The sequence below is a fragment of the Asterias rubens genome, chromosome 10, assembly GCF_902459465.1.
Source record: "Asterias rubens chromosome 10, eAstRub1.3, whole genome shotgun sequence".
Taxonomy (NCBI): domain Eukaryota; kingdom Metazoa; phylum Echinodermata; class Asteroidea; order Forcipulatida; family Asteriidae; genus Asterias; species Asterias rubens.
Window position 1 is genome coordinate 6,935,537 of NC_047071.1, and position 22,006 is coordinate 6,957,542.

The 22,006-nt window shown below is 40.9% G+C and overlaps 1 protein-coding gene across 1 annotated transcript; it reads left to right on the forward strand.

Annotated features, from left to right (window-relative positions):
* The first annotated feature begins 2,685 nt into the window (after positions 1–2,685).
* On the forward strand, positions 2,686–20,324 carry LOC117295513. Its single transcript, XM_033778204.1, has 4 exons — positions 2,686–2,765; positions 10,919–11,048; positions 13,574–13,816; positions 19,089–20,324. The coding sequence occupies exons 1-4, from the start codon at positions 2,701–2,703 to the stop codon at positions 19,425–19,427; spliced, it is 777 nt and encodes a 258-aa protein (XP_033634095.1). The 5' UTR covers positions 2,686–2,700; the 3' UTR covers positions 19,428–20,324.
* Positions 20,325–22,006: the final 1,682 nt, after the last annotated feature.

The window sequence follows — 22,006 nt, forward strand, 5'->3', positions numbered from 1 at the left end:
GCTCAGACGCGAACGTGCCAACATCGGAGAGGGTTAACGCCCACGAAATTCGGGCGGCCTCCACATCATGGGCATTTTTTAAAGGTGTTTCTTTGAGTGATATTACACAGGCAGCCTGCTGGAAGACCCCAAATACATTCACAGACTGTTATTTGAGGGATGTACTCCGGACAGAGGGCAGAGCGGGGAGGACGGTTCTAGAGGCTGCTAGCAGAGCGTCGACCCCGCCAATAGGTGAGTTCCCATTTTGCTTATTGTTCTCTGATCACTGATTCAGTGTTTTTTAATGTGAATACCATTATATAACATAGCTTACTATAATGTAACTGTTTTCACTCCCGTCGTTGGCATGTACGCGCCGCCGGGTTTGATTTCGCAGTCAGGCATTCAGGGGCGCAATATATTACCCTGACATCTCGCATACCCACAACCAGTACTCGGTGCGAGTCTATGCAGAAATAGTATTGTGCTCTACAGGTAAGTATGAGTGAAGTAGACCCCCCCCCACAGAAGTGTGGGCGGGGTCTACGAGGGAATACTTACCTGTAGAGCATCCCTCCCTCCGTCCCCACGGTTCTCAATGTCTCGGGGTTCCTTAATTGGCGCATGAGAAAAGAGGAAGATCACGTGGTACCCTGCGGGGCACTATGGGGCGGCCAATAGAGGGCGCTATTTAATTCTTAGCGATATTACCTGCCGGTATAGGGAAATATGCAAAAATAGTATTGTGCTCTACAGGTAAGTATGAGTGAAGTAGACCCCGCCCACACTTCTTGTGGGAGGGGGGGAAAATAACAACAAAACAGGTCTAGCTTTAGAATGAAATTAGTCTCCCTTGATTATTGGAGGCATTTCAGTGTCCATGAGCTTTAGGGGGTAATGTCCCTGGACCAGTAGACCCTAAGCTGGAGCTACAATGTATGGGTGTTCTTATTTTTGCATAGCAATATTGGTTAGTCAAAGGCGTACAAATTTGTTGTGTGCAAATTATGTACGCAAATGTTTGACTTCCAAGCTACATAAGAATAACTGTTACATTTGATAAAGTTTGTAGTTATAATTATCTTTTGTGTTTGAAAAGTTGTTTGTGTTTTATATAGTTTCCACTTTCCCCTGAGTATTAAACAAATACTATGTGAAAATCTCTTGTAAAATCATCTTTTGACATACAAAATGTGGGTGGGCGTTTTTACCCCGAGACCCGGGTAAAAACGCCCGCCCAACTTCCTTCCCAAAAGGGTGGAAAATTTCCCCTGATCAGCATGATTACAATAAGTTTATATTTGCACACATTAGAGGAAATATGTAGCGGAAAAAACAACACATTTGTTTCCTAGTTTCTCCTAGCAATGCCGAGTTATTTTGCAAAAACTATAAAAATGGGCGTTTTTACCCCAGTTTACCCTAAATGTCTGAAATATGTTGATGATCTTACTTTGGTAGAAAGTAGATCTTTTTCTAGAAACAGTTCCCTCCAGGATGACTTAAATAAGTTGGTTGAATGGTCTGACCAAAACCAGGTCAGGTTAAATCCTTCTATTAAGTTACAAGCGCTTCAAGTGTGTTTTAAGAAAAACCCTCGAGTTGGTATAATTTTAACCATTACAATGCTGTTTTGGAATTTGTCAGTGAGGCCAAAGTCCTTGGAATTTGGCTACAAAACGATCTTAAATGAATGCTCAAATCAACCATATTCTGAAAAAGGCTAACATGAAATTGTTTACGCTTAGAACTCTTAAACGGTTCGGTTTTTCAATGAAAGAACTCAGCATTGTCTATTTGGTTTGTAAGACCAATTCTAGAGTATGCAGACGTGGTGTGGCAGCCTGGTAAAGCAATCTAACGACTTATAATAGATTCAAAAAAGGGTTTATAGAAGGATTTTGGGCCTATAATGATGCTCTTATTGCTTGCGGACTTGACTCTCTGGCTGGGAGGAGGGGAAATCATTGTGAACATTTCGCAAACAGTCTTTATGACTCTCGTTTAAAATCTCTTCTCCCCCGACCAGAGAGAGAGTGTCCATGGGTGGAATACTCGCAACGCTATAAACAAACTTCAACTCTTCTTATGAGAACATCCCGTTTTAAAAATAGTCCGCTCCCATACTTTATCAACATTTTAAATAAATATTTTTTTTGTTTTTGTCATTTTAATATTCTTGTCTAAATAATATATTTTTCATATATTTATATGTTCAGTCTCGTGCTATTTGTTTTGAAAAATTTGTCTTAATGTTATATTTTTAAGATATTTTTATGTACATAGTCACATGCAATTTGGCCCTTGGGCCACGACTTGTGGTTTTAATAAAATTAAAATAAAAACTTGATTATCCATTGTGATCACAGGAGTAGGGATGCTACCGTGTAAAAAACTAGCTTGAACACTTTACATTTTTCAGCCTTAGGTTTCATAGAGTTAGTATGGCTCCACTCTGACACAGTGGGGACCGAGGTGGGCAATATATTACACACACAAGAATGTCATCTTTCAGGGTGAGGGACGCTGAAGATTTCAATTTAACCCACATGATTTCAATGTTCTGGTGTATATTGCTTTCAAACATACAAAGAGTAGCATTTAGATCATCGCGTACATACAAAGCTACACCGCCTCCAATATGGTTAGCACGATCATGATGAAACTGGTGATACCCTGGGAGAGAATAAGGTGTGGCCGGCTTCTCAGCAGAAAACCATGTTTCAGTCGCAGCAATCAGGTGAACATCCTTATTATTCGTCTGTGAAGAGTGGATGGCAAGTGTGAGTTAGCTCTAAGATGCCCACTGTTTTGTTTTGTTTTGTAACTGACTTAGATCTTGAAGTACAGTTGATGAAAATCAAATTACCTGTATCAATGTTCCTTGGTAGGGCTGTTTGTCGTGGTACTGTTTGCACTGTTAATATCGAATGTTGATCTTTTACAAAGGCTCGATGGCCACGTTGCACTACATATGCCATGGTGTTTTAGAATTTGATACACATTCAGTGCTTCTGGTCGATGGTAACATAATGTTCGAATGGACAACGGCTCTAATTCTTTTGAGTAACACATATTGGGCATTGTATAACATTGTATAATAGTGCTGCAATAACTGCATGCATTGTAGGTCCACAGACAATGTTTACTGAAGTAGGAAGAACAGCAACAGTACTAGTAGTGCATGTAGAAACATGGCATACTGTAAGTAGAATCAGACTTACGTATCTCAAAAGTCAGTTTTGTTGGTTGTTTCTCCAGTGGTCAGTAGAAATTGTTCAAACTTGCCTAGAAGATTCCTCACCAGTTTATGAACATAATGGTAACAGGAAGCAATACAAATATACACAAAATTGCTTTAAAAAATGACATAAAGACAGAGCCAAAACAGTGCAACCTGGAGTGCAACCTGCTCAACGTGAGCTGGGTTCATCCAGATAATGTCCTTCAGGAGTGACAAGTTTATCGATTCTACCGTAATTAATTTGTTATACTCAGACTCCAATAAAAACAAACAAGACACAAATTTTTGAATTACTGCCACAGTCTGAAACCAACTGATTTTATTTGTGCCGGATACCGAATAGGGCAAACCGGACACAAGAAAAACAAGCGGGGTACACCTGACCCCTAACCAGGATGCACTTGCACCCGAACCTGGGTTCAATTTGACCCAAAAATACAAAACAAACCAGGATGCACTTGCACCCAAACCTGGGTTCCATTTGACCCAAAAATTAGCTGCATATGTCAGCCACAAACCCAATATAATTTGTGTAGGCCTACACCAGATCAACTTTACTGTGTTTTGTAGAAATTATTAATTTGTTTAATTACACAGAGTACAGGATAGAGTTGCGCTTCCACCGATGAAACCTCAGTCAGAATCATGGCCTCATGAAACTTTCGAACGCCATGGCAACAATACCAAAACCAATTAACAAATCCATTGTGTTTATAATAATTATTACATGTTGTTAAATAAACGCCAAAATCGGGGTAAATGGCTGTCTGAACCCTTCCAATTATGCCACACGCGCCAAGTGGCCCACTGAGAGAGAGAGAGACGGAGAAGGGAGGGGGAGAGACAACCAAATACCCCCATATATAGGCTACTGAGTCACAATATGCACATCATATCAGGATACCCTCTGCCTACATCATGTTTGAAACAATGAATGCTCGCAAATTACTTCGGAACAATTGATTCCCAAGGGAAGATAAATGCACACCATCGTATGAAAAAAGGCTTACCTCAGACCAAATAAATTGGGGGTGATGAACACAAAGAGCCTGCACTGCTTTGCATTGAGACGCTGCCCAACGATTAATCGTTCGGCGTTTACGTTCCAGCGCCGATTGCGAACGCGCGCCCATGTAAAAAACACGAGGCAGCACATCTGACCAAACAATAGTCGAAGTTGGGTACGCCCAGGCACAATCACGGAGCATCACTGCAATTTGCTGCCGCAGTGCAAACTCATCAATAGTTACGAGGTCATTGGTACCTAAATGAAAAATCAACAAATCTGGGGGAGGTGCCCGTTTTCGGAGTTCATTAAGCAGGTCATCATAATTAGCCATCCCAGCCCCACCTTTGCCTTTCCAATAAACCCGGGCTGGAATCCCGAACGGACCTTCAGCTCGACGCACCAAGGAGTCCCCAACAATCCAAACTGAACCTACGAAATAAAATTAAGTGAAATTGAATCCCGGCCCAAAAATGCATGAAATAACAAACAAGCTAACATGAAAATGGTACCCCCGCCCGGACAATCAGCAGCCCGATTGCAGATTGCAAGTAGGGATCGGGCGAATGTAAGACAAAAATGCATTGGAACGCCACCGGCCCATAGCACGGATATTGTCATGAGAGACCCCGAGAGCGGCTGCGGACGATGCAGCACCGATGCGGAACGAGTGCCCCCGAATTTGTTGTCCGCCTAGGCCAGCAAAGAAAACTGCCTTACGTAACACCGAATTGAACTGGTACCGAGTCAATGGACTGCTATCAAAGTGACAGAAAAACGGCCCGGGATACTCGGGACAGATAGCAATAAAATCCAAGAACCCTTGAATGGGGCATAGTGATTTAGAACTAGTAGTGACAAGACGAATGCGCTGTGGAAAACCATGTTGATTATTTTTTGACTGCCGAAAGGTTAAGCCAACAAACTGATCATGTGACCCCGGTTTCGAAAATTGCACATCCCCGAAAACTAGTACGGACTCCTGTACCCGGGAATTGGAAACCACGGCAAACTCGCCTACGCGTAAAAAACCGAAAAAGGCACCCAGGAAAACTGCCTTGAACATGGTACTTTCAAATTGAGACGCGCAAATGTGAGGAAGTGAATCAATTAGCTGCTGAAGAATTGGCAACGAAATTGGCACCCGATTATCCACTAAACCGCAGCCGCGGCGAGAACCCTCAATCAATTTAGAAACAAGAAAATCTTTCGTAGGATCTGACATCCCTCGCAACTTATAAAAATAGCCCACGCCCGAAACATAGTTAGCAATCGTAGCTGGGGCAAGGCCACGCAAGGAAAGCCACGCAACAAAACGACGCACCTCTACCGCCGAAGCAGGCGGCCCTACTGTATCAAGGGATGGTTGCCGAAATCGGCAAAAAGCATTCCACCCCGTAGCATAAGCTTTGTGTGAGTTGGGCGCAATGGATGCTGCCAATAGACGGCTCATCTCATCAGCTACCAAGGAAGAGGTAGAGCAGGGAGCGGTGTCATTACAGCGTCTGCCAATGGGGCTGCCACACGAAAACGACTCATCTGGAAACGAGATAAAGCATCCGCAATCTCATTAAATTTCCCAGGGACGTGAACCGCTCGAAATGATATGTTAAACTCGAGGCAGAGCAGGACAAATTGACGCACAACATTCATGATACGCTTACACGGCAAAGATTTCTTATTAATAATGTGCACAACAGCGAAATTGTCGGTGTTAAACACAACTTTCCTGCCGGCAAGTAGCGGGGCCCAACATTTCAATGCAACGAAAAGCGGGAAAAGCTCAAGGAAAGCGATGGATGGAGGCTGCTGCAAAATACATGGGGGCCAATGACCTTGAACCCACTTGCCTTGGAAATATGCCCCAAAACCAACACTAGCAGCGGCATCAGTGAACAATTGCAAAGTATCGTTCGACTGCCAAGCATGGTCTGCAAACACAGAAACCCCGTTAAAATGCGCCAAGAATTCAAGCCAGGCAAGCAAATCCAGCTTGGCCCCTTGTGAAATCCGAACCATGTGATGGGGGCGAGAAATCCCTTGTGTTAATGCAATTAAGCGGCGAAGAAAAGCCCGCCCCGTAGGAATTGCCCTGCAAATAAAATTAAGGGAGCCTACAATTGACTGAACCCCAACGAGGGAAATCTTACGTTTACCCAACAAGCCCCTAATCTGACATACTAAAGCATCAACCTTTTCTTGTGGCACCCTAATTTGACGCGCAACTGAATCAATCACAAGGCCTAAGAACGAAATCGACTGCACTGGGCCAACTGTCTTCTCCTCAGCTAAAGGGACACCAAGCTCAGCGCAAACCGCCTTAAAGGCCTCAAGCAAAACTGAACAAGAGCTTGAAGATGACCCCACGAAAAGGAAGTCATCAAGATAATGGGTTAAAAAGGAGGACCCAGAAAAACGTTTAACTTGAAACTCTAAAAATGAGCTAAATTTCTCAAATAATGAACATGAAATACTACAGCCCATGGGAAGACACTTGTCATAATAAAACATCCCGCCATAAGTAAAACCTAACAATTCATAATCAACTGGGGCAACCGGTAGCAACCTAAACGCCGATTTAATGTCGGCCTTTGCCAACCATGCACCGTGACCCCCCTTGATAGTCAGCTTAACAGCTTTGTCGAATGAAGCATAATGCACTGAACAAAGATCCCTGCTAATAAAATCATTAATGGATTGACCAGCGGGAAAAGATAAGTGATGGATGAGGCGGAACGTGTTGGGCTCGCGCTTAGGTACTAAGCCAATAGGGGAACATTGCAAGGAAGCCAAAGGACGAGACACAAATGGCCCCGCTATCCTACCTGACGCAATTTCTGTTGCAAGTTTACGCACAACAACCGCGGGCTGAGCCGCAGCAGAAGTGAGGCACACAGAATCGCGCGCCCCCCTAGGGCCAGTATAACCCAACGAAAAACCGTTAGCAAACCCATTACGTAAGACCTCAACATCAGAATCCAAGGGGTAAGAACACAGCCAACAATCCAAAACTGAAAAATTAATTGGCGTTGGAAGAGCGAAAAGACCCAGTACCGGTCCCACTAGCGCCATTGACATTGGCACGATTTAGATTGACTGAGTAATGCTTTTGCATAGCCATTGGATCAGCAAGCTTTTGCGCTGGCAAAGCCGGGAGTTTGTGTGGCCGCGCCGGCGGGGCCGATGCAGCAGTAGCAGGGGAACTAACCCAGCGCGCATGACCCGCCATCCTACAACGAGTTGCACCATGGCCGGGGCGCTGACACTTAGAACAACTATGCAAAAATTTGCAAACAAGGAAATGACAGCCTTGCGTGCCGTTGTACGCAAAACAAAGTCCCGTGCGCACCTTGGAAGAGGAGGGTTGAGGAACGGTTAAAACATTGCCACTCGAAAATTGACTAGCTGCAGTAACACCCACCGCTGCCACGGGTAGCCAAAGCTCGGTATCAAGCTTGCCCCAAAAGCGCATGGGGTCTGTCTCCCCACGCAAGCGAAATTGTTCATCGTAGCGCTTCCAACCTTGCCCAGGAAATTGAACTGCAGCCATGTGGATAATTTCGCAGTATTTGAGCAGCTCCCCGCAGCGATTGGGGTGTTTCACCAGAAAAATCGCCATAAAGTTGTGAAAAGCGGACTGCCATTCCTCAAATGTGTCCAATTTCTTGCGTGATCCTTCCGGTTTGCGCACAACTAAATTTCCCCCAAGCAGTAGTATCCCCCGCCTTAGCGAAAACTGAAGCACTAGAATCATTTAGGAGGAGAGACATATCAATGTACATACCCTGCCAAATTTTTTCTTTGAGCGCCATTGACACTTGAAAACCCAAAGGTGTTCCGACGTCAACTTGTGGAAGAACTGGTGGCCTACAAACCTGCCCAAGAACACCGAGGCCTAACCCACTATTATCAGTACAACTACTCCCACCCCTAGGCACATCAATACAACTAGTACTACTAGTAATAATAGGCCTATTAGTATTACCATAACTACTATCATGATTAATAAATGCATGTGAGGTGGAACAAGGGGCCGCAACCTGACCGGAATCACCAGTGTACTCACCACCCGTCGGCAGGGGCCGAGTCCCGGCAGTCGAGTTGCTGAAAACCGGAGGGGCGACCACCGCCTCGCCGGGCTGCAAACCGTTGAACGTCACTGTTTCATCCCTTACAGTAGAAGCATAGGTTGCCCCGGTGTTTGTCGGCGGTATAATAGCCTGATGCTGGATCTCTGGTGGCGAAATTATTGGCGGCGGGCCTTGACTTGATAGCGGCCGAGGGGAAGACAAAGCCGTGCCGGTATTGAGAGTGATCAAGGCCGGCTGTGCAGATGATGCCCTCACATTAGCCTTCCGTTTCCCTTGGCCTTTCTTATTCACAGCCGCCGACTGCATCGTGGAACGTCTGTCCATTGGATAGGCGCCTTCCTCATCGACATCGTCAAACCGAGCCGGACGCCGTCTAACTCGAGGCATGATTTCCGTATGCTGGCCAAAGTTGTTATCCCAAACGAAACTGGAAAAATTTCTGTTCCGTATTAAATACTCCTTCTGGAGCGAAAATATTATGAACAGTCTCCTGCACTGCTTGCAAGCTTTATCCCAAAACGAAACTGGAAAAATTTACCTTGAAAGCTAAATCAAAGACTAAAATTCCTTCATCAAAAATTTATTCATATCTTACCACATTGAAAGACTGTGACGAAGTGACAGATAAAATAATAAGCCCGCCAAAACAAAAAATCCTGATGGGGGGAATCACCATGATTGGTTAAAACAAAAGTAAATGTAATACACTGATTTGCTACATTGTTAAATTGCAACACAGCATGACCCAGAAACCCAGCAAGTGATTTTTTGCAAACTATGCCATGGATGCACAGGGAAAAAACAATTAAACATTGCTTGTAAGAAAAACGCTGTGGGTATGCCCGGAACAGACTGTGTACAATGAAGGTTACGCTGAGTATAAGGCCTTTTATCCTTAGGGTGATAAAAGGAATTGTTTTTCCATACAGGAACAATTTTGAGGGTTTTTCTCCTTCATTCTTAACAACATTTTGTTCTTGATATTCAGTCTGCCCCTGGGTAGAATGTTCCGACTGACTCGGGTTAGCGGACTAGCGATCTTGGTTACCGGGCCTGCTAGATGGTTCGGAGTGGCTTTCCTCTCTGGGTTGGTGTGTCTCATTCGTTTGTCGCGATTGTCTGATGGGCAGGCGATCTCTTCTGTGCTGGGTAGATGGGTTGGAATAGTGTGACTGGCGTTTTTGACTGGAATGTTTGATTTGACTGTTTTGTTGACATGATTGGTTGAGCTTGCATTGATTCAACGGCCGAGGTAGACTGGGCCATTCTGTTGAGCTGTCCTCATCATGTGCTTTCCTTTCCCACGATGTACGTCGTTTCCTGAATCGCTGTACAGGACGAATTCACCTTCTGGGTCGGGGGTGTTTTCTTGCTTTTTTGCATCTTCCAATATCTGTTTCTGTTTCTTCATCTTTTCTTGATTCTTGTCTTTTGTCTTCTTGGTTGATCTCCATGCCGACCGCCGCCTCTGATTGAGCATCGTCTCTCACTAACTTTTTCCCAGTAGAAGTTTCTTCTTTTTGCTCCTCTGACATTTTACGCTTTCTGTTGTCTTTCTGTTTCTTGACTTAATCGTCCAAAAGCCCTGGCCTGGCTTTTTTTTTTCCGCCCCAGAAATGTACCCTGATGTCCAGGACGTCACTGTAGTACAATACGAAAGTGTAAGGCCGTCAGGGCTATCTACGACCATACTGTGTAGATTACTATGATTCTCGTCCGATCACTGAAGTTAAGCACCATCGGGCCCGGTCTAGTACTTGGATGGGTGACCACTTGATGACTTATTTTTTATAAATAGCTTCGTTTATAGTCTGTTTTCGAGGCGTTTTCAACAAACATTTCTCTTCCGGTTAGTTAGTCTCTTCTCCAGTCGTCATTATTCATAATTTCCTATGTTCTCAACCACAAAAGCTATCATATAAAAAAGCTTTACGTACATAGTATGTTTTCAAGGCGTTGTCAACAAACATTTCCCTTCTGGTTAGTTAGTCTCTTCTCCAGTCGTCATTATTCATGAGTTCCTTCATTTCCTCAACCACAAAAGCTATTTTTACAATCTATACATTGTATGAAAGGGCTTTTCGTACTTCACAAAAATGGGTATGTTTGTGACATTCTCTTGACCTTTTGACCTGTCTAAACCGGAAATGCTTGTAAACTTCTTTGAATAGGCGTTACTTCTTGGATTTGTCGCTTTGTTATTGTCCACCATGCTTGTATTTTTGTACTCCTGGAAGCCGAACACCTTGTTTTTGTTATGACAAAAACTTAAGTCTAGTTATTATTATTATTATTATTGTTATTATAATGGTATTGTTTCAGAGACACAGGAAGGAAGGAAGGAAGTCGGTCCTCTAATTAAAAAGGACAAGCATTTGGCAAAATGCAATTATTATTAAATGAAATGATGATGCCTTAAATATAAAATAATCTCTTGTACTGGCTTTATTCCTTCCAACATTAAATATAATATACAATACAATGTACAACGACACAATAACACAGTCAAAGTCATCTTGATCATCTTGATCTTTAGTTATAGTGAAACAACTATTGAAGATTTACAAATGTATCTTAATCTGTTTCCATTATTAGATGTGACATATCTATTGCGAAGCTGTCAGGAGATGTTCGCAAACTGAATGAATCACTTATGTCCCTCACCAAACAGACTCAGGAAAATCATTTGCATCAAGCTAGAGTCATTGAGGGAATGGAGAATAAGGTGAGATTTGCATCAAGCTAGAGTCATTGAGGGAATGGAGAATAAGGTGAGATTTGCATCAAGCTAGAGTCATTGAGGGAATGGAGAATAAGGTGAGCTTTGCATCAAGCTAGAGTCATTGAGGGAATGGAGAATAAGGTGAGATTTGCATCAAGCTAGAGTCATTGAGGGAATGGAGAATAAGGTGAGATTTGCATCAAGCTAGAGTCATTGAGGGAATGGAGAATAAGGTGAGATTTGCATCAAGCTAGAGTCATTGAGGGAATGGAGAATAAGGTGAGATTTGCATCAAGCTAGAGTCATTGAGGGAATGGAGAATAAGGTGAGATTTGCATCAAGCTAGAGTCATTGAGGGAATGGAGAATAAGGTGAGATTTGCATCAAGCTAGAGTCATTGAGGGAATGGAGAATAAGGTGAGATTTGCATCAAGCTAGAGTCATTGAGGGAATGGAGAATAAGGTGAGATTTGCATCAAGCTAGAGTCATTGAGGGAATGGAGAATAAGGTGAGATTTGCATCAAGCTAGAGTCATTGAGGGAATGGAGAGTAAGGTTAGATTTGCATCAAGCTAGAGTCATTGAGGGAATGGAGAATAAGGTGAGATTTGCATCAAGCTAGAGTCATTGAGGGAATGGAGAATAAGGTGAGATTTGCATCAAGCTAGAGTCATTGAGGGAATGGAGAATAAGGTGAGATTTGCATCAAGCTAGAGTCATTGAGGGAATGGAGAATAAGGTGAGATTTGCATCAAGCTAGAGTCATTGAGGGAATGGAGAATAAGGTGAGATTTGCATCAAGCTAGAGTCAATGAGGGAATGGAGAATAAGGTGAGATTTGCATCAAGCTAGAGTCATTGAGGGAATGGAGAGTAAGGTTAGATTTGCATCAAGCTAGAGTCAATGAGGGAATGGAGAATAAGGTGAGATTTGCATCAAGCTAGAGTCATTGAGGGAATGGAGAATAAGGTGAGATTTGCATCAAGCTAGAGTCATTGAGGGAATGGAGAATAAGGTGAGATTTGCATCAAGCTAGAGTCATTGAGGGAATGGAGAATAAGGTGAGATTTGCATCAAGCTAGAGTCATTGAGGGAATGGAGAGTAAGGTTAGATTTGCATCAAGCTAGAGTCATTGAGGGACTGGAGAATAAGGTGAGATTTGCATCAAGCTAGAGTCATTGAGGGAATGGAGAATAAGGTGAGATTTGCATCAAGCTAGAGTCATTGAGGGAATGGAGAATAAGGTGAGATTTGCATCAAGCTAGAGTCATTGAGGGAATGGAGAATAAGGTGAGATTTGCATCAAGCTAGAGTCATTGAGGGAATGGAGAATAAGGTGAGATTTGCATCAAGCTAGAGTCATTAAGGGAATGGAGAATAAGGTGAGATTTGCATCAAGCTAGAGTCATTGAGGGAATGGAGAATAAGGTGAGATTAGTAATGGTACTTGCATGGAGTGGTGTAACTTGCTTCAACTGCGCGTTCAAAAGGCCACATTTTTTTTTTAATTGGCAAAAAGTAAAATTACCAAAATTTAACAAGACATTCATAAATCGCTACTCCTATTGGTGGAGAGCGCGTCACGAGGGGGTGTTTAAATGGTTGATAATGAGGAGCAGGAGCTGTTTACAACCGACTGGCTTCCGTGTGTTGGGCGCGCGCGTACGCCAATATTATCATGCGGAACGCGCAATTCATAGCAATTAGTAACAGCGCAAAATCTATTTCTAAGCGCGCGCGGGTAATCTATTTGTAAGCACGCTCGCGTACACACAACCCACACGCATCGAACAGATTCTTCACAAAGCTTTTGAATAAAATACTTGGGAAGCGGGCATTGTTATTAAGAAAAGTATTAAAACAAATTTAAAGAAAGAGGTGTTCCAGGCTGATTGCCCGACCAACTTAAAAGAGGAAGCTGTTAAGGATTTTTGTTTAATGTTTGTATGGAAGGAAAATCTTTGATGTGAACCGGGTTTTTATCATCAATGTAAACTCCTCTAACTCCTTATCACTCGTACAGCATTCACATTTCACAATCACAGTTTAAAAGTGAACAGGGTTTTTATCATCAATGTAAACTCCTTATCACTCCTTATCACTCGTACAGCATTCACATTTCACAATCACAGTTTAAAAGTGAACAGGGTTTTTATCATCAATGTAAACTCCTCTAACTCCTTATCACTCGTACAGCATTCACATTTCACAATCACAGTTTAAAAGTTAACAGGGTTTTTATCATCAATGTAAACTCCTTATCACTCCTTATCACTCGTACAGCATTCACATTTCACAATCACAGTTTAAAAGTGTTATCTCCTGCTATAAACAAAGCAAAACATAACATGGGTCCACTGGTGACAACAAATTGCACACTGGATTTATATAAGAAAATTAAGCAAAGCCCACAAAACAATTTATTACTGTAAACTAGTAATCAATATCCCTTATGTCCCGTCTGTCAGAAATGATATTATTTTGCGCAAGTTCTCAATGAATGTTATATTAATTGTGTTTCTCGTAGATTTCTAGACTTGAGAGTCGGCTTAGTAAGCACACATCTGAACAGCACTTAAAAGTGGACTCTATTGGGATTGAGTCCACGCAGTCAATGGCTCTTTTAGCTACAAAAACAAAGACTCAGTTTGAAGAAATGCAGAGAGCAATAGATACCATGAGGATGAAAGGTCATTCTGAGCATCAGCTTGTTGAAAGAGGATTATCAGCAATGGTTCAACTAGCAGTCAGTAAACGGGATTCCCAACAGGTAACTTATCATCACCATCATTCAAACTCTTACAGTTAAACTGTACCAAAGTTGATTTGTTAAAGAATTCAGAGAATTTATGTACAGGCAATTGGAATGTACACAAATATAGCCCCAATGGAAATTAGTGGTGCTACATGTACAATGATAAAATTAAACATACATGTACATGTATTCTAACTCATTTTATAATATTTACTACCACATAAATTTATCAATTATCCAACCCCACGCAGGCAGTGGCACTCCACTTCTCGATCAGAAAATGCCAAACACGCACATAAAAAGCCTCAACTACGTGAGGTATTGGAAGCTGAACCAAGTTCCTGCACAAATGCAGCTTGTAACGCTGTGGTTTACTGCACTTAATTGGTTGAATGAGGGTGCCCTGCCCAGTTGCAAAAAGTAACCCCAGAAAAGCTCTGGAGAAAATATGCAAAGTCATTAAAAGACCAACTTGACAGGGTTTGGAAACCCCACCCAATAATTTTTATGACAAAACTATAGCCAAGGTGGCTATACAATGGGTGTGTGTCTACTGAATAATGTATTTTATCCATGAGTGATAAAATGGATTTCCTGAGTTCTGTGAAAAAAGTCACAGGCATATATTACTCGGGTGGGATCCCAACCCATGACTTTGCAGTTCTAGTGCAGTGTCTTCATACCAACTAGACCACTGAAATGGACATGGGTTTGAGGTGTAATGTGCATTATAATGTACGTTCCCAGTGCAATGTGCCATAGGGAAGAGTGAAACTTTTTTTTTTGTCAATGATATGTTCATTTGCATTTTTAACGGTGCCAATTTTTTCGAAATAGTTTTAGATGACAACGATGGCCTCTGAAGAAGTTAGTCACACAAAAATTGTTTGCACACTCGTGTCCATGGATTTTTCTGTGTCAGAATACTTCTTAGAATTCCCTTGTAAAGCATTGCCTTACCCACACTCTTATAATCACTCCTTATAGTGATGACAAGGAAAGGAAACAGTAAAGACAATCAACAGATTTTACAGTGTTTTTATTTACAAACTTCCTTGCTGCATTCATGTATAAAATTAGGGGAGTCCATTAAATACACTGGACACTATTGGTAGTTGTAAAAGACCAGTCTTCTCAATTGGTGTATCTCAAAATATGCACAAAATAACAAGCCTGTAAAAATTTTAGCTCAATTGGTCAACAAAGTTGCGAGAGAAAATTGGAGAGAGAAAAATGCACTTGTTGCACACAAGTTGTGTGCTTTCAGATGCTTGATTTCGAGACCTCAAAATCATATTCTGAGGTCTCGAAATTAAGTTCAAATATTTTAGTGAGAAATTACTTCTTTCTCAAAAACTATGTTACTTCAGAAGGAGCTGTTTCTCACAATGTTTTATACTATCAGCAGATACCCATTACTCGTTACCAAGTAAGGTTTTATGCTAGTAATTACCAATTGTGTCCACAGTGACTTTAAAGAAAGAAGTTGAAAAGTCACATCCTTTTCGTGTGGCAACTTATACCTGTTGTCCATGTAATCCCTTTTCAGACACTAGACTTTTTTGGATCATGCACACACCAGAAGTGCTGCTGAATGCCCAAGGCAAATTAACTGCTCATTCCAGCAAAGTTAATCACTCAATGTAAACACACTGGCTTACTGGAAAGGATGTATACTCAGAAATTCTTTAATGGCATTTTCACACAATGATATTTAGTTTAATGTAGTTTATGACAAAAAAAATTACATATGTTGTTAAAAATGTAATACTAATTAACATCATATATAAAAGTAAAAATAAAGTCAACATAATAACCAAGAAAAACCGATATTTAAACTTGACCTCAGGTCAGGTTACTTGGTAAAAATTAAGAATTTGTGCCCATCTCCGATCACAAAATTTATGCAGACGCTTGTTTTGGTCGCGCGGGGTGAAAAGCTTTTTTATTGGTCGTTTAGGCGTCGGCTTCCCCTTTTTAACTCTGCACGCGTTTATCTAACGCCTTGCAACCATCGTGCGTCCGCGTATAAACCAGCTGTGAGTAGTTTCACATTCGGGCGTACATTTACAAAAGGGGTTTCAAACAATTTAAGATCAAACAAACATCCTTGTCCAAGAGTTTTACTTTTGTCTATACATAGACTTTAACCGATAATTGTGTGTTTGTTTAAAAGCTAAAACTAATTTAAACAAGCTCTATAGGGTATTTTTGTTGTGAAGATTCAGCATTAAGAATAAATTAAAGCAAAGATTTGATTCATAAAAAAATAAAGTTCTTTAGTTGTTGTGTTTTCTCGCTCCGGTGCACGCGAGATTTGCACAGTCTATACCTTGCATCACTTAAAAATTGGTTGCAATTGTTCTTTAGGAACCATGATGGAGCTTGCCCATGCTTTGTGTACAATTAAGATTGTGCATGAGGATAATTATTACATTGGGAACTACACGCTAGATCACCTGTGTACAAAATGCAACTACATAAGGAATACACGCAATCGGGTGTGTGTACAATTAGGACACGGCATGGTATTTTTGTGTACAAATGATTACGCACATTGGCATGGCATTGTACTTCGTGTACAAATGATTACGCACATTGCATGGCATTGACTGTGTGTACAAATGATTACGCACATTGGCATGGCATTGTACTTCGTGTACAAATGATTACGCACATTGGCATGGCATTGTACATGTACTTCGTGTACAACAATGTGTGCGTGAGGCTATGGCATGCAACCTTATGGCATTGCACAAATACATAGCTGTTTCGTCAATAACATTTCAAATTTCTCATTTGAGTTTTAAATTATTTGTTGTGTATTCAAAGCAATTTGCCCAATGTGGCATACATAAAGAAATAATTTGGATTACACCATGTTCAGATAGCAATTGATGTGTTAAAGGTGTAAAAATGGAAAAAATCATAAAAAATCATGTGATGACATCATCATAACGTCATTTCACATTTCATAAGAACTTGTCAATACCCAACATTCTACCAAGTTTCAACATGATCGCATAATTACTTAGGGAGTTATATTAGTTCAAAAAGTGCACCTTTAAGGACGCGTCACGTGACCCCCGATGACGTCATTGATTTGAAACTTCACACATATGATGCCTGCCAGACAGTAAACGTGTGTGTAAAATTTAAAGTGATTACAAAAAATTTTGCCACAGACATCTTCAAAAAGTCCATTTTGAAGAATTTTCAACTTGCCACTAGAGGGCGATGTTGCAATATATGACGTCATCAATACTTTTTTTGAATTGCCCACCCTTGCTAGACACTTTTATCGCAGAGAAAAAATTTCATAACTTTTACCACTTTTGAGTTACAAGGCACTTTCGTTTTTGGCCTGTTTCGACCGGAAGTAGAGGTCACGTGATGAAGACCTAATTTATTACTACCCAATCCCGTTAACAGAAATCTACGGTCTCTTGTGGTTGATTTGATATAGATTTTCAAAGATTTAAATAAAACACCTTTAAGATGAGGTCACGTGACCGGTGATGACGTCATCAAGACGAATTTCGTTTAGGACCCTCCTTGCACCAATGCTCTTCATCACTGAAAGTTTCATTGCAATTGCTCTTTAGGAACCATGCAAAAAAATGCGAGTACTGAATAATCCTGAAACAACCAAATAAAAAACCGAACAAAAACAAGAGCTGTTTCACTGCGCTACGCTACGAAACAGCTAAAAAAACTTTAACAAAAACAAGAGCTGTTTCGCTGCGCTTCGCTACGAAACAGCTAATAATAAGACTTTAACGAAAACAAGAGCTGTTTCGCTGCGTTTCCCTACGAAACAGCTAAACAAAAATTAACAAAAACAAGAGCTGTTTCACTGTGCTTCGCTATGAAACAGCTAATAAATAATTCAAGAAAAAAATGCACCTCTCCACGCGGCTTTTTTCAAAAACTGCTTTCTATGATAATGGTATGCATTGACTCCTTGAGTCATCAGCGTACGTTTTCAGTAGGGTTTGTGCACAGTTCTCCAGCTTTGGCCATTTGAAGGTAATTCTTTTCCATACCAAATAGCCGCTGATAACGTCACAAGTCCTTGTCGTGCGGGTTTGTTTGACCTTGCGTTTTTTCGAATTTTTGAGAAAAACAAGTTTTACCCTGTTTGTTTAAACGTGAGGTAAGAGACTTGTACAGTATATATTTTCCTAAAATGTAATAACTACATGTTTCAGAGCATTCTGTAGCCCTAAACCCTTTCCAGTTTGCTTACCAGGGACCTATAACAAAAGAGGACAATAGAGTCCACATTTCAGCAAAGGTCCACAGTTGGAAAACGTGTACAAAACCAATGGGAGCTGTTACAAAAAAGATGAACAATATGAGGTCCATGGGTGCAAAGATGAACAATATGAGGTCCATGGGTGCAGGCATATAAGCTGTGGTGTGTGTGCATGCAAATTATAACTTGAGGAGGACTCAAATGTCAACTTAGAACTTGGTGTTTGGATTGGTCATTGGATTTCCCTTTGGTCACAATGTGGAGCTCATTGTGACTAAAGCGCTGATAACCAACGACCTTACTGGCGCCAACTGTCTGGCACCACGATCGTTTGTTAGTTAGATAGATCTGTTCCTTGCTCTATGGATATCTAATAAAACTGTCCTCGCAGCACAAATGCTGAATTACAACGGTTCACATGATCGATCAGTTTGATTATAAAGCAGTTCAGTTTGATTTTGATTATTTCTAGTCGGGATCGTTTACTATTTCATGACTAGGATAGCTTTCACAGTGGGTTTTGCTTCTTCTTTTTTTATCCTGGATGTGAAAAATCTGAAAAACATACTGGTTAAAAAGCTCTCGTGTTGGATCTATAACTTAAGATGGACTTTGCATATCAACTGCCAACTTGGTTTGTAACACCCCCCCCCCCCCCCAAAAAAAAAAAAAATTAAAAAGAAAAATTTAAAAAATGTCAATGTTATAATGGCTAACATGAATTTAGAAAGAAAAAAATGTCCAAGTAATGATTAAAAAGTACTAGGTATATGAACTGGTGTTTGGATCTACAAGGTCAAATGTCAAGAAACGGATTGGCTTGCAGGGCTTTTGTGTTTGTTTGTAAACATGACTTTCTTGTTTACTTCTACTGTGGTTCGGTCAGGTACATGTACAATGCTTTTGAAAGGCATATAAAGCTTGCACAGAAAGATAAACTAAACTTGACTTGAATCACTTTGTAGGTCATCACGAAAGACTACACTAATCTGTAACTTGATTAAATTTTCTTTTTGTCTACTATTGTAGGAACACTTTGCAGAGAAGATTTTAAATCGACTTGACGCATTAGACAAAGTTGTAGTGAAAATTGAAGGAAGCATATATGCTCAATCTGATAAGCTCAAAACAAAGCTTGAGGATAAAATGAAGAGATTTGAGTTGCAAGTCCAGCAGAAACAAGATGTACTTGAGAATGAATTGAAACAGGATATGGAAGATATTGAGCAACAACATGACGCTGGATTTAAGAGAGTTAAAGACAGTATGGCAACCATGAGAACTGTTTTAGAGGGAAAACAACAACTCCTTGCGGAAAATCTACACAAACAATTAGCTAATGTGAAGAAACTGGTTGTTCTGACTTGAATGTAACCATCGAGAACTGTAAAACACACATATCTTGACATGTTTCATGATCATCAATGATCGACGGAGGAAGAAATATATATACATGTACCTACAATTACAGCACAATTACAGCTTTGTCTGGCTAGAGTTCACCATCAGTCACATCACTACCACTGGGGGTCTGGACCATGGTTATGGTGTGGATGCCCACGGCTCAACTTGCCATGGGTTGGTTCCTATGCTGTTAGTAACTCTGGTTGTCCCAGACTCTGGTTGTCCCATTTTCTGCATGTAGCTGACATTGAATTCCTTCCAATGCATCAGAGTGTAGCAGCTATCAGGGGACATGGACTATAACAATTATATAACACCCAAGCAGATCCTTGCCATTTGATTGGAGGATTGTACGTCACGTGATACACATGTAGCAAATAAAAGTACTATTGCACGCTACGTCACTCACCGTGCATTTTTCGTTCCATTCTGAAATGTTGAGTAAAAACATCACTGCATGTGCATGTCTTTGGTAACGCAGCAGTAATACTGCAAGGCAAATTCGGCGTCTGCGTGTCTCAAAATAGCTGTACAGAGAGCACATTGTCACTGTTGGATCCAACAGGCCGACCCAAAAGAAACGGTGTAATTTTCACAATTAAAAATTGTAGGCCTACGCTTTGTTTGTTTTGAAAGTTGCATCCTCCAATCAAAATGACAAAGATCTACTTGGATGTTATATAATTAATGTTTTTAATTCATGCAATAGTGCAAATATTTTCATCCCTTGCTGGAATGTTACTTGTAAGCTGGAATGTTCGATTCAACTCGGCTCTGCCTCGTTAGATAGAACATTCCATCTTTCATCTCATGAACATATTCGCACCATTGCACTCACAAACATTCATTATTTGTATTTATATAACACCCAAGCAGATCCTTGCCATTTGATTGGAGGATTGTCCGTCACGTGATAGCAAATAAAAGTACCATTGCACGCTGAGTCACTCACCGTACTGAGTAAACATCACTGCGTGCGCGCGTGTCTTCGGTAACGCAGCAGTGTTACTGCAAGGCATATTAGTAAAAATTACTAGCATTCGGCTTCTGCGTGTCTCAAAATAGCTGTACAGAACGCACATTGTGACTGTTGAATTCGACAGGCCGACCCAAAGAGAAACGGGTGTAATTTCACAATTGTTTGTTTTGAAAGTTGTATCTTCCAATCAAAATGACAAAGATCTACTTGGATGTTATATAAAACAAATAATGAATGTTTTTCATTCGTGCAATAGTGCAAATATCGTTGAAAGCTGGAATGTTCCATTAAACTCGGCTCTGCCTCGTTGAATAGAAAGAACATGCCATCTTTCAACTCATGAACATATTCGCACCATTGCACTCATAAACATTCATTATTTGTATAACATGTAGAGCTAGAGACCAATTTCACACTCATGAAGGAGGATGTCTCCATTGGTGCTGTTAAAGAGGGGTTCCCATACCAGGTCAAACTCAGTTTTGTGATGCACTCTTTTTCAGATTGATTCTGTCCTTACAAGCTGAAAATTCCCAGTACTAAAATGTACAGATCATGTATTTGAAACGTGACATCATGGAATGTTTTGGGATTTTTACACAAATTGCACTTGAAGGGTAACAAACACAGAGGTCTATTGGAAAATGGGTGGATCACAAAACTTAATTTGGCCTTGGATTCTTTTCTCAAGTCCTCTGGCTCTCAAGACTCCTGACTCTCCAGGGGAGATACATGTACTTTTCACATTATTGACGGCGAATAGTCCAAGGCACTTGAAGTTCAAGTATTTATTTTAAAAAGAGTGCATCTTCAACAGCAGCAATCAAGAAAGTCCTTCATGGGTGTGAAATCCCAACTTGTTTCATTGGTCTTGAGCGGCTTATGTCAGCTACATGTACATGTATGTGCTCTTCAAGTACTGCATGTAAAGCAATCATTCTCTGTAAGTAAAGCTGATAGATAAACTCAAATTGAGTGTTGGTTCAAATCCCGCTTTGGGAGCCAGTTTTTCTTTGTTCAACCTGACCATATAATTAAAGATTTACCCAGCCAGATTCTCTTTTGATTTATATAAAAAGTTGCATACCCTTATGGTCATCTCTTGGCTTCTCAGGTTGTGGTCCCTTGCTAAAAATGGTTGCACTATGCCTTCTGACTGGCACCCCTGAACAAAGGTGTTGACAAATTAGGGAGACAGCCAAAACAGGCCGAATTGGCTGTTGAATTTGGAGGGCCTGTACACACAACAACAAATTTCCCCAGAATTATACCCCACAAATTTTACCCTGCTGCATGGTCACAGAAAAACACTGTCAAAACTGAGGGCCCTACAAAAATATAAGTACATGTATAAGCATATATGAATAAGGCTAGTGCCTTAATCATATATGCTTATACTTAAATTTTTTGTATGGAACGGCATGGCATAAAGAAATACAAATGTAAACTTACATACAGAACCAAGGCATGGCTACACTACACATCATCACCAAGTGAAGGCCAGCATATGTCACCACATGAAAACCCCACCATGAAAACACTGACTTACAATTCAGACATGATG